Raw genomic sequence first — 14,652 nt, forward strand, 5'->3', positions numbered from 1 at the left:
ACAATGATTCGAGGAACAGTTACAATTTTTTGTTTTTGTGGAAACTGTGTCAGAAAGCCTTTAAGTTTACTCTGGGCATATCTCTGTGTCTGTATCCTGATTAATGAGAAGTCCACCTAGGAAACCTCCAGCACCGCCTGAGTCAGGCAACGGGCAAGAAAATCACTGCTGACCCCTTCAGTCCTGTATGTATTTCAACACGTGTTCTCTTTTAGGCAGCATGCAGCACTACATAATCAGTGAAAGCACTTAATAAACTGATTGAAAGAGAGTTTCTTTCCATGTATTATCACACATAAATAGTTAATTTAGCCACATCAGATCCTGTGAAATGATCTTGCAAATGCAAGTTACCTCTGCTCTGCACTTACAGGGAAAATCAGCATTAGCTGAAGCTGTACAGTCTGAGCATCCATTAAAATGAGCATGTAAAATATGTCTGCGTACAGGTGTGGTCAGAAGTTTACATACACTCATCAGGGGCATGAAAATCATGGTAATGTTTGTCTTTTCTTTTTCCAGGGTAGAATGATTGTACAGCATACATCTCTAATTAATTTAAAAAAAACAAAAATTCGGTACACAAGTTTATGATAACAGGAGCAGTATGTTGTATGTTGTCTACTATTGCTGCTTATACTGAGTTTCATTTCCACTTGCCTGTACCGTGGCCTATATATTAGCTTGATGCATATGTGTAGATATCAGGAGTACATGTCCAGATTCAACATCGTGTGTTTTGAAAGTGCATGGAGTTTTCAACATGAACAAAAATATTGCTCAAACACATGTAAGCTATTAATAATCAAAATAAATTAATTTGTTATTGATGTGAATAGGGGGCATATGCACATTTAAGCTGGTTACCTTTCCAAACAAAAGACACAAAGTAGCCCATAATATCCTATAGAAGTGCCAAAATGATTGCAGTTTATCACCAGCAGTGAGAATTATTATTTGGTTAAATAAAGATATTTCTAACCATAAAATGACACACAACCCGTGTAAATTGCTACATAAAACCAACCCAGAATGCAGGAAATGAAGTGTTTGATGCTTAAAACTTGCCCAGTGTGTGTTTCCTCATTTTGGTTTATTATATAAATCCCTGAATATTTGTTCTTTCACTGCATGTACAGATAGGAAATGAAAAGATGAGTAAATTTACTCGAAAGTAAGTAGTCTGCGCATGCGTACTTAATTGTTATTGCTATTATTACAACAGCGTTTACGAAAGCAGTTTTTTTTTTTTTTTTTTAAACTCCAGTAGTCCAAGTATTGACAAGTTTCTCGTCAGCTGCCCGCATCTAAGCACATTTTCCCAAAACATTTAATTCAAAGACGCTTCTGAACGTCCGTCACGGTGCAGGCGAAACCGGAAGTTGACGGGGGTGAATTTTCTCGACTCGGTAGTGATGACCCGCAGCAGCAGCATCAGCTTCTTCCAGAAGTTTCCTCGCAAGGTTTCGAGCGCGGCATACTGACACACTTCTGCAAGCGTAAACAGGCTAGGTGACATTTTCGTCCTCGTCAATGGGACACAGCTGAAAGTTGCTCGGCGGCTGTGACACTTTCTGGAAGAGCACCGGGACGGCGAACTGAGCTACTACCCGGTGCAGGGGACAGCTGCGGCGGCGGCGTGAGGCGGCGGAGCCCGTTAAGCTGACCCTCGTTACACGAGACATGCTGGATGTTCTGTCGACGTTAAACCTAAACGTCGACAAAAGCAACTGAAAGAAGTCCCGACCGATCAGTGTGATGGGTAAAGATTACTACAAAGTGTTGGGAATAGCCAAAGGAGCATCTGAAGATGAAATTAAAAAGGCGTACAGAAAGCAGGCTCTGCGTTATCACCCCGACAAGAACAAATCTCCCGGAGCCGAAGACAAATTCAAGGAGATCGCCGAAGCGTATGATGTTCTCAGCGATGCCAAGAAAAAGGACATTTACGATCGTTTCGGAGAAGAAGGTAACTGATCTCCTCCCCTCGGGGTTTCACGAAGTTTTACAGCTTTTACCATTACTGAGTTTAATCCTTTATAAAGCAAAGCATGCATTTTCTTATTCTGCTGGATCTAATCGATATATACTTAAGCATCGTTATCCTCCTTAGTGTAGTTTCTGTCATCTTTCTGCATCAGTAATCGGACAATGGATGCGTGTGTACAATAGGTGTAGCTGGAGAACCTGCTGGAAACAGCGAGTTCTTGTCTGTCCTGTCAGTGTGCTTCTGTCCAACGTTAAAAACATGCACAGATTTGTGCCTTCAGGCTTTGGCGTCCCTGCCCACACCCTCATGTACAGGGAGGGACAGAGATCAAACTTTGAGACGTCAAGAAGCACAGAAAAATTTAAAATATTTCTCCTTCTGAGCATTACTCATCTTTTAATTAGTCAGTGTTTTGATTGTTTGATTGTTTGTAGACAGGGTTTAAAATTGAATAGTGAATATAAGTCAGTGTTATTAGTGGTAAACCAGCAATCATGAAGTGTTATTCAACAGATGGGCACGAATATATTGAGCAAGCAAATCAATAACCAAGTTGATATCAGCTGATATCTTCTGATAATGACCTGACATCATCATTAGCTCTAATGAGTGTGTATCTGCTGTGTTAAGACAAATATGTGCTGACTTAGTGTTCAAAGATGGTGCAACGAAAACGCTTTGAGAAAGTCAGCTTTTGATAATGATTATGGTTAAATGAACGTGGGTGTTTGTCCGTGTTTTCTTCTTCTACAGGATTAAAGGGTTCAGCCAACACTGGAGGCGGAGGACACGGCGGTCAGAGCTACAACTACAGCTTCCATGGGGACCCTCATGCAATCTTCGCTGAGTTTTTTGGTGGCCGCAGCCCGTTCGATCACTTCTTCTTCCAGGACGGGGAGGACGACGCGGACGTCAACGACCCCTTTGCGGCATTTGGCATGTCAGGAATGGGCGGCATGGGTGGGTTTCACCGGTCCTTTAAACCCCACCCGGTAGGAGCTCACAGAGCGCACGAGAAGAAGAAGGACCCGCCTGTGGTGCACGAGCTGAAGGTGAGCCTGGAGGAGGTGTTCTCGGGTTGCACGAAAAAGATGAGGATCTCTCGTAAGAGGCTCAATCCAGACGGCTGCACCATGCGCAGCGAAGACAAGATTTTAACAGTCGATATAAAGCGTGGCTGGAAAGAGGGAACAAAAATCACCTTTCCCAGGGAGGGAGATGAAACTCCCTCCAACATTCCTGCAGATGTGGTGTTTGTGGTCAAAGACAAGCCTCACCCAGTGTTCAGAAGAGAGGGCTCAGATATTGTTTATCCTGCAAAAATATCTCTTAGAGAGGTAAGAGAGCACAAATGTGGGAAAATATCATTCCAACATTAATCACGCTTGTTTATGTTTTTAAAGTCGCTTATTATCAAAACTTAACAAGCATCTGCTTACCGCTCCTTCTCTGTCTCCAGGCGTTGTGCGGATGCACGGTCAAAGCTCCCACGCTGGACGGCCGAACCATCACTGTGACCTCCAGAGACATTGTTAAACCCGGAATGAAAAAGCGAATAAGTGGAGAAGGGCTGCCGCTGTCCAAGTTCCCTGAGAAGAGAGGTGACATGATCCTGGACTTCACTATTAAATTTCCTGACAAACTGGCCCAAAACACACGTGATACACTCGAGCAGATTCTCCCGTTGTGACTTCATGTGACTCAGAATCAAAAACGGTTAACATTTCCAGCGGCACTCTCCTGTGTACTACCTGGACTTTTGAGGCTCAGGGCAGGTTTGTGTTCAGATGAGTTTAATTTTAATTTTCTCTTAACTCAAAATCCAGAAAACAGCTTTTTTAAAAAAAAAAAAAAAAAAAAATTGGCTTTGAGTGAAAGAGACATGCAGGTGTTCTTTAAAAATTCAATGAATTGCACCACTTGGAAATAACTGAGGATTTGGTTTCATAGCAGATGTTTGTGTGAGTGCTTTAGGTAACACACAGTCAGCTGCTTAACATTGCCTCAGGTGCACTGATGCATGCTTGAATGTGGCTATAACTACATTACTCATAGGACGTGATTTTAGTTTCCATTAGGTAAAATTACGATGCTGCATGGATCCTGAAAGGTGAACGCTTTTGAGGTATCTGTACCAGTACTGGTCTTATTAGGAGTTTTGGCATTAAGTAGAGTTTTCTCTTTATGTGGAAAAAAACAAAAAAATCCTGTGTTTTTTACTTGTAGTTTACACTAAGCTGTAATATAAAGCTACCGGGAAAAAATACACCTCAAGTGTTCTCAAGGCTGAAAACAGTGGAGCCCTACCAGGATTGATGCTCAGTATGATTCTTAGGGAGTGTGTGTGTGTGTGTGTGTGTGTGTGTGTGTGTGTGTGTGTGTGTGTGTGTGTGTGTGTGTGTGTGTGTGTGTGTGTGTATCAAGTGATGTTCTTTATAAACATAAGAACATCAGCCACAAGTTTAAATCCACTGACAGGTGAAGTGGGACTTTGCATTCATGCGGATGTTACTGTGTGTAACACCCACTCAAGGCCCCGGTCATGCAGACCTGAAGACCAATCTGACAGCTCAGAGCTATACTGGTGACAAACATGGGGGGTAGGATGCAATATTAAGCAGGTGGTTTTAATGTTGTGGCTGATCAGTGTGTGTGCATACACTATGTTAGAGGTCTATTTAAAAGAGAAAGTGATGGAGTCATTGTTTATTAAGTTACCAACTCAGATTGAAGACTCGTCTGGTCTCCACACACAGTACGCTCAGCTGTGACGCTGCTCTGTTTCATTCGCTGCAGAGTATTGTTAAAAAAAAAAAAAATGGAGTCAAAGGTGAGACTATAAATTACTCCTTCTTAATATCAGAAAACATTATGTGCAGATGCTAACATTTCTGGAGATAGGCCAATATCAGCCCTTGCGCTACTTCTACTACTACTAATAACAGGATGCACCCCTGATGGATCGTCAGTGTGCAGTATTTCCCAGATTTATAATGTAGGAAAACATAGAGGGAGGTGTTGGGAGTTTTTTCTTCTGCAGCTGTAAAGATGGCACTTGTTTACTTTTCCAAACTTGTGTTTAACCAGAAGTATGCACAAGTGATTGTTTATGTAAAATATTCTGTGGAGGAAAAATGTGCCAAATAGTTGTCCCTGTCTTATTATAATATATATATATGCGGGTATGTGTCTAAAAATATGTCGAGAGCATGTGTGTATCCTGTCATGTGACTGAAAAATACCAAAATCTTACTGCATTCGTACCCAGTTAAGATGCACAGAGAAATTGATATTTTATACAGATATCATGTATGTGTGATATTTTAATTCCTCCTTATTGTTATTCTAACGCTGTCTGTCTGATTGCATTCTGGATCAAAAGCCAGTGTGTTTCTGATTTCTTGTAGCCAACATATAAACATGGTACATGGGTGTGCTGCCATGATAGTTCACAGTAAGCTGTGAAAAAGAAGTTGAAGCCCCAGCTTTAAAGGCCTGCAATGTGTATTTGTGTTTGACTATTCTGTCTTATATCATGACTCTCTTATGCCCAACAGCTTTCACTCCAGCATGTACAGAAGCTGGCATTGCGTGGCTTCAGAGTTGAGGGACGATCCTAAAGAATCAGTTGATGTCTTTGACTGATGATGATGATGAAAGCCGGTAAATCACTCGGGTCATTGTGCGCATGCAAAATTATTTTAGTGTTGATGTGACCGTCAGAGGAAAATGAGCAAAACTTCATGACAGTTGAGAACTGCCGCTTTATCCTGCCTCTGCTGAAGTTTCTAACTTACACAAACATGTGGTGTAACATGAATGTAGAGATGTGTAATCTCTCTAATTTCTTTTCTTTTTTTTCAGAAAAACAAGCAGATGCGTTCTTTTTTTGTTTACCTCGTTCATGTTTTGAAATTTCTCAGGTTGGGACACAAAATTCTTTGATTTTTTTTAACAATAAAACTTTTCTGAATTCATAACAGGAAACACTGAAATTTCTACTTGGCCTTTCCTATGCTGTGATGATTTGCATTTCCACAATAATAAAGAAACTGGCAAACCAAAGCGGCAATTACCGCATCACTTACTGTCCAGTGTTTTAATTATATAGCTCATTTTAACAGCAGATTCACTGTGCGGTCCTTCATCTAGGGAGCTTCATGCATTTTGGGCTTGAGGACAGTAACACCTCATAGCATCATTTATTTCAAGGTGAAGAAAGTGCAGCATTGGAGAAAAAAGCCCAACAATCAGACAACCCCCTACAAGCAGCACGTGGCGGTTCCACTCAAGGTTTCTTCCTGCCTTTTAACCATTTCTAATCTGACCTAATCTCAGCTTCACTGATAGATGCTGGCTCTCTGACAGCCATAGCAGAGATGTTTTACTGAGTCAGTAAACTGAAAAAATACAAGGGCACCTTTCCAAGTCTTTAATGAGTGTAAAGTTTTATTAATAACATGTTATAAGAAGTAGAAAAATAAAGCCATTATGAACGGATCCAGACGGGATGAGCTGGGACATGGCTGGAGCCTGTGCTGATTCTAGGTCTTATCCGACCTGAATCTGTGATCCGTTTCCTGTTTTGGATCCCACCTGCTGTGCCTACGATCCCTTCAGGGGGATTCGGTTTGGAGTGGGTTCACAGAGTGACTTCCTGTGGAAAAAAATATGTCGATTCATATTCTGAATTTCAGACACCAACTTTTAAAATGCTTACAGCATGAATCTCAACCTGTGAGCAGATTTCAGAAAAATATTTAGACACACTGTCTGCTGCTGCATTTATAAAGTACCTTTGAATACACACAGTTCAGTTTTCAAGTCTTAAAATATTTCAACATCATTTCCAAGATCCTGACATGTTTTCATCAGTGTGACCGTTTGCAACATGACAAATGATTGATCACTGATCACCTTCACATTTCACTGACCTTGATGGTACTCCCAGTGACAGTTCCTATCTGGCTGCAGACACAGGCCCACCTCACAGGACGCACACATCCAGGCAGTGCACCTGTGACAGATTTTGCAACGTCGTCTCCCCATGCTGGCTCTCTGTGATTTGATCTGCCCAGTCCTCGTGGGGACAGGGAAGTGTTTGTCTCCTGGGGTCTTCTTGGGCTCATTTTTCAGAGGAACTCCCAGGAGGTATGCAGCAAGCTCCTCCTCGAAACACTGATGCGTCATAGGTTTCTCCTGTATTGTGGCACACTGATCCTTATGGATGACAAAGGAGTTTGTCATAGCAATGTCAACCATATGCTGGAAAATAGTGGTAGGCCATTTCCTTGTTTTCCGGTGGACTGAACTTGTTCCAATCAGCTGGTCAGAGGTATCCACTCCTCCCATGTACTTATTGTACTCAGTCACTATGGTGGGCCTGGGGATTGTGATCTGCACTGTTCTCCCATCCTCGTTCTTCTGATAGCGTTCCACTTGGTCCCCACTGTACACTGAGTGGACGGTGGAGCACAGGGAGACTTCCCTGCTATCCATCCACTTGACAAAGAGAAGATCCCCATCCCTGAGCCACCGGATACTGCCTCGTGGGGATTTCTTGGTGAGGGCATTTTTGCAGGCGGTGGGGACACCACTTCTCCCCTCCCTGTACGTCCCACAAGCTCCGAATCCCTGCTGACTCAGGTGTCGGTAGAGGCGGGGAGTGGTGTAGAAATTGTCGGTATAAACAATATACCCAGACCCCAGGTAGTCTTTTTTGACCAAACTTGTCACAACATCAAACGAGAGCCCCTTTCCTGAAGCCATTTTTGACTTACCCGAGTAGAGCTGGAAGTTGATGGTGTAGCCATTTATGTCAGCAAGGACAAAAAACTTCAGCCCCCACTTTGTTGGCTTGAACTTCATGTACTGTTTGAATCTGAGCCTGGCCTTTGTTGCCACCATCCTCTCATCCACTGAAATGTGCTGTCTTGGGTGGTACACGGCCTTGCACCTTAAGGATATCATCTCCATAAGAGGTCTGACCCAGTGGAGACGGTCGTAGTCCCCTGTGCCCCTTTTCGCCTCATTTATCTTATCTTGCTCTGGGTCGGTAATGTGAAGGTTGCTTAGAATGGCCATGAACCGGTCTCGGGCCATGATGGTGGCAGGGAATGGCACGTGAAAGATGGTTTCTCTACGCCAGAAGTCACTCATTTTAGGGAGGCGCAAGACTGACATGAATATTAACAAGCCAATGAACTTCTTCATTTCCTCTGGATTTATTTTAGTCCAGTTGAACTTCTTCCCGTCCTCCTTCCCTAAGGCTGCACTCTTATTTGTGTTATCACAGAGGAGTTTGAGAACTGCACTATCAAAAAAGTGTGAAAAAATTTCCCCTGGGGAAGGGTTCCCACTATTGAGGGGGGGTTGGACACCAGGGGTCCGTTTGGGGATAAACCTCAGCGGCTGAGGGACTCCATCATCAGGCTCTGCCTCAGTCCTCCATCTCAGCTTGAGTGGTGAGCGGCTTCGATCTCTGGTTGTACCACTAGAGCCTCCAGCAGCCACATGGCCTCTCCCTCTACGGCCCCTCCCTCTACGGCCCCTCCCTCTGTGGCCCTGAGCGTCTCCTCCACTTGGGCATGGCTGCTCCTTATCACAAGGGAATCTGAAAGTAGTGGAGACATGTTCAGCTGGTCACACAACCTGTATAGTACACAGAAGGCATGGCACACTGTGCAAGCAGCCTACACTCTACAGAAAAAGTCACCAAACATAAAATGCATGTGCCATATTTGCCATACGCAAAATTACGCAACAAGTAAAAATGCGTCCAAAAACACACACACACATTGTGCAGACTTATTGACTTAGAAAACTATTCAAAAACAGTCGGCACACAATGCAAGCTTCGATTTACACATGCAATGAAACGCACACAAAGTAAAACAAACAAGTTAAGCTCTCGCCATGTGGACCTGAGCTCCATTCATCCAGAAATTCAACCGGGCGTCAACATTACCCTTCTTCGCCAGAAGCTGCACCTTCCGCTGCTCCTTCGGTCTCCAATCCATCTCCAGACATCAGTGGTGGGTTTATCACCGGGCAGAACTGTTCTTCAGACATTTGTTAAATATGTTTCGCTTCTTTGCTCCGTTTCTCTGCACTGTTGTTTCGCTGCAGCGCTCTCTGCACCGAGCCGAGTATGCTGAGTGTGTGTGAGTGTGTGTGTGTCTGCGGGAGGGACTGGGGGAGGGACGGGGGCACAAAAGAGGGGATTTGCGGGTTTACGGCAACAGCAGGAGTGAAATTACCGTAATGACCACATGTTGGCTGTGAAGCGCAAGTTCTTTTACGTCATGCGTGCTTTCCTTAGGTAATATTATTAAAAGCAAACATTGCATTCATTTGCATTGCTATGCAGATGATATCTCGCTCTATCCATGAAGCCAGATTATACAAATCAGTTAGTTAAACTAGAGGTGAGTCTTAAAGACAAAAGTCTCCATGACCTGAAACGCGCTCTTTCTAAATTCTGACCTCAGAAACATGGCGTCTAGCCAGGTACTTGGGGGCATTACGTCGTCCTCCAGCAACACTGTGATGAACCGTGGAGTCATTTTTCACCACTATATGTCCTTTAACTGCATTCTTTCCTGTCCTGTCAGAGTGATGCAGAAAAACTAGCTCATGCATTTGTTCCTATTGTAATTCATTATTATCAGGCTGCTCAGAAAGCTCCCTGAAAAGTCTTCAGTTGATCCAAAACACTGCAGCGGGAATATTTCTTCTGTGGAACCAGTTTGCAGTTTGGATTAGAGAGACAGACACCCTCTCTTTACTTTTCAGATTATAACTTTAATTTTTCCTAATGTTTATAGTTAGGGATCGATCAGGTGACTGTTAACCACCCCTTAGTTATGTTGCCATAGGCTCCGGCTGCTGAGACTTCCCGTGATGCTCTGAACGTTTCATTTCTTTTCCCTACGGAATCTTAATCTCCTGTTTGTTTTCTCCTTGTCTCTCTGCAGCCCTTTTCTGTCTTTTTTCCCTTCGCTCCAGTCGGTCACAGCAGACTGCTGCTCTTCCCTGAGCCTGGTTCCACTCAAGGTTTCTTCCTGTTAAAAGGCAGGAAGAAACCTTGAGTGGAACCGCCACGTGCTGCTTGTAGGGGGTTGTCTGATTGTTGGGCTTTTTTCTCCAATGCTGCACTTTCTTCACCTTGAAATAAATGATGCTGTGAGGTGTTACTGTCCTCAAGCCCAAAATGCATGAAGCTCCCTAGATGAAGGACCGCACAGTGAATCTGCTGTTAAAATGAGCTATATAATTAAAACACTGGACAGTAAGTGATGCGGTAATTGCCGCTTTGGTTTGCCAGTTTCTTTATTATTGTGGAAATGCAAATCATCACAGCATAGGAAAGGCCAAGTAGAAATTTCAGTGTTTCCTGTTATGAATTCAGAAAAGTTTTATTGTTAAAAAAAATCAAAGAATTTTGTGTCCCAACCTGAGAAATTTCAAAACATGAACGAGGTAAACAAAAAAAGAACGCATCTGCTTGTTTTTCTGAAAAAAAAAAAAAAAAAAAAAAAAAATTAGAGAGATTACACATCTCTACATTCATGTTACACCACATGTTTGTGTAAGTTAGAAACTTCAGCAGAGGCAGGATAAAGCGGCAGTTCTCAACTCAGTGCTCATTTTCCTCTGACGGTCACATCAGCACTAAAATAATTTTGCATGCGCACAATGACCCGAGTGATTTACCGGCTTTCATCATCATCATCAGTCAAAAACATCAACTGATTCTTTAGGATCGTCCCTCAACTCTGAAGCCACGCAATGCCAGCTTCTGTACATGCTGGAGTGAAAGCTGTTGGGCATAAGAGAGTCATGATATAAGACAGAATAGTCAAACACAAATATACATTGCAGGTGTGGGGATCCCTGCGTAGCAGCACTTGCGTTTTACTCTGGTTACACAGTGAGCAACTTTACTTGGCTAACTTAGCATAAGGGAAACACTCGACAACATCTTCTCCGTTGGCTGGCATTCTTCACGCTGCGTACTCAGCCGTTTATTCAAAAAAAAAACATATATACAAGGTAGTGGTGCGCGTGGGCACCTGCATGGACACTGACGTCATCACATCATGCATGTCTAATTGGATGCTGATAAACATGGCTTATCCCTATTAACAAAATATGCTTAACACTCCCACTCAAAAACATGTTTACAGCTCTCTCTACTGTTAAGTGGAAAACAAAACATTTCACATACTGACAGTTCTAAAAAAACTAATTAAAAGAAAAACATTCTTCTTCATTACATTATTTCCGCTGCCAGCTTCCATTACTCTGCAAACAAATAACCCATGAATTTCTCAAATTTGACCTTTGACACTGGTTTGGTAAGTACATCAGCAATCATATCTGCAGTAGGACAGTAAACAACATTAATTTTCCCCTCTGTGTGTGCAGACCGTACAAAGTGATATTTTATATCCACATGCTTGCTTCTCTGCCTGCATACTGGGTTCTTCTATAACGCTATTGCCCACTGGTTATCCTCATAAATTTTGACTGGTAGATGTTGGTTATTACCATCCATCCCTTTCAGTAATTGAACAAGGTACATGCTCTCCTGAGTAGCGGCTGCTAGAGCCATGTACTCTGCTTCACAGCTAGATAGCGCCACTGTTGGCTGCTTCCTGCTCTTCCATGAGATTACTGCACCGGTCTCAGTTAAGCTGAAGCAATATCCAGTGGTGCTTCTCCTGTCATTTTTGTCAGCTGCCCAATCAGCATCACTATACGCCTCAAGCTGTAGGTTTTTGTCACATTTCCTGTAGTGTAATTCCTGATCCATAGTACCCTTTAAGTATCTCAGTAAATGTTTTGCAGCAGTCCAATGCTGTTGCTTTGGCTCTGCCAAGTGTTGTGATAGTTTACTAACTATCCAACTCAAGTCGGGCCTAGTACATGTCATAATGTATATCAAGCTACCCACTATCTCTCTGTAGCCTGATGAATCAATTACATCACCATCATTGTCAAAATGTAACTTTTGCTCAGATGGGGTGGCTCTCGGTTTGCATTCAGACATTCCAAATCTGGCTAACATTTTCTCAATGTGTCTCTTCTGTGTCATTTTGATTTCTCCATCACTGTAGTTAAAATCAATACCTAGGAAGTGTTTAAGTGGACCCATATCTTTCATCTTAAACCTTCTCTTCAGCATTTCTTTCACATCTCTCAATATAGTGTTGTCACTGGCTGCTATGATTAAGTCATCAACCCACACTAACAGCATGACTTTCTCATTCCCAGATTCCCTGGTGTAGACACAATGGTCAGCATCATTTTGCACAAAACCATTCCCTGTAAGGTGATCATGCAGTAACATATTCCAGTTGCGACTGGACTGTTTTAACCCATACAATGATTTGTTGAGTTTACACACAAGATTTTCTCCTGTTTTTGACTTGACCTCAAAACCTTCGGGTTGCTCCATATATACCTCACAGTCCATGGGAGCATGCACGTAAGCAGTCTTTACATCCATTTGGTGAAGGATAAGATCCTCCTGCACGGCAACCTGCATCAATGCTCGGACTGAGGTCATATTGGCAGTGGGTGAAAATGTCTCTTTGTAGTCAATCCCTTCCACCTGACCGTACCCCTTTGCCACATATCTGGCTTTACAAGTCTCAGATCCATCTGGACTTTCTTTCACTGCATATACCCAGCGACCTCCCACTGTTTGTTTACCCTGTGGCAGTGGTGTCATTGTAAAAGTTTCATTCTCAGTTAAGGATTGCATCTCTTCTTTCATCGCATCGCTCCACAATTTAGATTTTTCTGAATTCATTGCCTCACTAAACGTTTTAGGTACACCATAGGTCACTCTGTAGAAATAATCCAAATCTTCTGTTTCATCACACTCTGCTTTACATTGATACTCTTTTAGGTAATCAGGAGCCTTTCTCTCCCTCACAGGATACCTCTGTTCTACCTGCTCATTCTCTGTACCATCTGTCTGGGTTGGACCTGCCTCAGTTGTCTCCACACTAGGCTCTCTAGTCTCCTCAGACTGTCCCTGATCCTGACTCACTACCTTTGGTGTTGCATCTCCATAGCTCTCTGTATCATCCTCCAAATCATAGCTGGTCTGTGTCTGGCTATCTGCGCTGCTTTTAGTGATTGCTTTCACCAGTCTATGTTTTAGGACCTTTCCTGTGTCCGGATAGTAGATGTTGTAAGCTGGGCTATACTTATCGTAGCCTACAAAGATTCCTTTGTCACTCCTAGCATCCAGCTTCTTTTTATCCTGCTTATACGCGTAACATTCAGATCCGAATACCTTCATGTTAGACAGGTTGGGTGCTTTCCCTGTAAAAACATAGTAAGGTGTCTGCTCTAGACGCTTACTGTAACACCTGTTGCGAATCTGAGCTGCTGTTTGCACTGCGTATGTCCACAACTGCTTTGGGAGTTTACTCTCCAACAGCATGCATCTTGCCATCTCGAATAAGGTTCTCATCCTCTTTCGGCCGTTCCGTTCTGATGGGGTGAGTAGGGTGCACTTGTCTCGTGCCTTATCCGATTACTCCTAAGTAAGGACTGGAACTCTTGCCCTGTAAATTCCGTTCCGTTATCACTCCTTATACACTTAATCTTTCCATATGGAGCTACATCGGCCATGAATTTTTCTGTAGCTTGCGCTGCATAGCTTTTTGCCTTCAGAAAGTATGGAAAAATCATCCCACTGTAATCGTCTGTAAATGCTATTGCATACTTGTACCCATCTTTATCTGCTGGTTCTATTGGGCCGCACAAGTCTGTGTGCACTAGCTCAAGTATGGATGTAGCCTTTGCATCTGCCTGTCTGTTTCTGTTTTGTGTGAATTTGCCCTGCGTGCATATTTCACAATTTTGGTTTGACTTATTTTTGCCCTTAATAGACATCCCTTCAACAACATTCTCTAACTTTACAATGTCATCAAAATTACAATGACCTAGTATTTTGTGCCACGTTTGCATATCATGACAACCATACACTTCATCAATGTTTTCACTTTCAACTGTGCTAAGGTAATACAGCCTACCATACACATCCATTTTGAACTTTGTACCGTCCCTGTTGACCAGCCAGTCATCACCGTCTTTGAATCGGATCTCTGCGCCGTTGCCTGTCGCTGCCTTGACAGAAAAGATGTTCTGCAGGAACGATGGGATGTAGAGCGCCCGCTTGAGTCTCGTTCTCACTCGTCGCCCCTCGCTGTCCAGCAAGTAGACCTCGGCGTCTCCCTTCATCTTCGCCATGCCGCTCACCTTGGTTCCGTCGGCCAGCTCGATCATGTGGTCCTCTGGTCTGAAGCTCTTGTCCACCGTTTTGAACTTGGTGGCGTCATTGATCATGTGTGATGTGGCTCCGCAGTCGACCATGAGCCCTTTCTTGTTTTCTCCTTGCACTTGACAGTCACTCATCTTAAAGAAAAATGACGACTGTGCATCTGTCGGTTCATCCGCTCTCTTGAGTTGGTCACGACCTCGGCCGCGACCTCGGCCGCGTCCACGACCGCGCCCTTTTCCACGCTGTGGTGTGTCCCATGCTCGATCCTCTCTCCTCTGTTGCACGTCGTTGGGGCATGTTCGGGCCATGTGTCCTCGTTTCCCGCACGCGTAGCACTCCACCTCGGCCATGTCCACCT

General features: G+C 43.4%; 2 protein-coding genes across 2 annotated transcripts; one reads left to right on the forward strand and one right to left on the reverse strand.

Moving 5' to 3' along the window:
- The first annotated feature begins 1,402 nt into the window (after positions 1–1,402).
- Positions 1,403–5,967, forward strand: dnajb1a (DnaJ heat shock protein family (Hsp40) member B1a). Its single transcript, XM_030735237.1, has 3 exons — positions 1,403–1,969; positions 2,744–3,327; positions 3,450–5,967. The coding sequence occupies exons 1-3, from the start codon at positions 1,759–1,761 to the stop codon at positions 3,678–3,680; spliced, it is 1,026 nt and encodes a 341-aa protein (XP_030591097.1). The 5' UTR covers positions 1,403–1,758; the 3' UTR covers positions 3,681–5,967.
- Positions 5,968–6,415: 448 nt separating this feature from the next.
- LOC115784113 (piggyBac transposable element-derived protein 4-like) lies at positions 6,416–9,181 on the reverse strand. Its single transcript, XM_030735206.1, has 3 exons — positions 8,958–9,181; positions 6,925–8,603; positions 6,416–6,647 (listed from the first exon to the last, which is right to left on the reverse strand). Exons 1-3 carry the CDS (start codon positions 9,059–9,061, stop codon positions 6,607–6,609), a joined length of 1,824 nt encoding a protein of 607 aa, XP_030591066.1. The 5' UTR covers positions 9,062–9,181; the 3' UTR covers positions 6,416–6,606.
- Positions 9,182–14,652: the final 5,471 nt, after the last annotated feature.

The sequence above is a fragment of the Archocentrus centrarchus genome, chromosome 8 (genome assembly GCF_007364275.1).
Source record: "Archocentrus centrarchus isolate MPI-CPG fArcCen1 chromosome 8, fArcCen1, whole genome shotgun sequence".
NCBI lineage: Eukaryota > Metazoa > Chordata > Actinopteri > Cichliformes > Cichlidae > Archocentrus > Archocentrus centrarchus.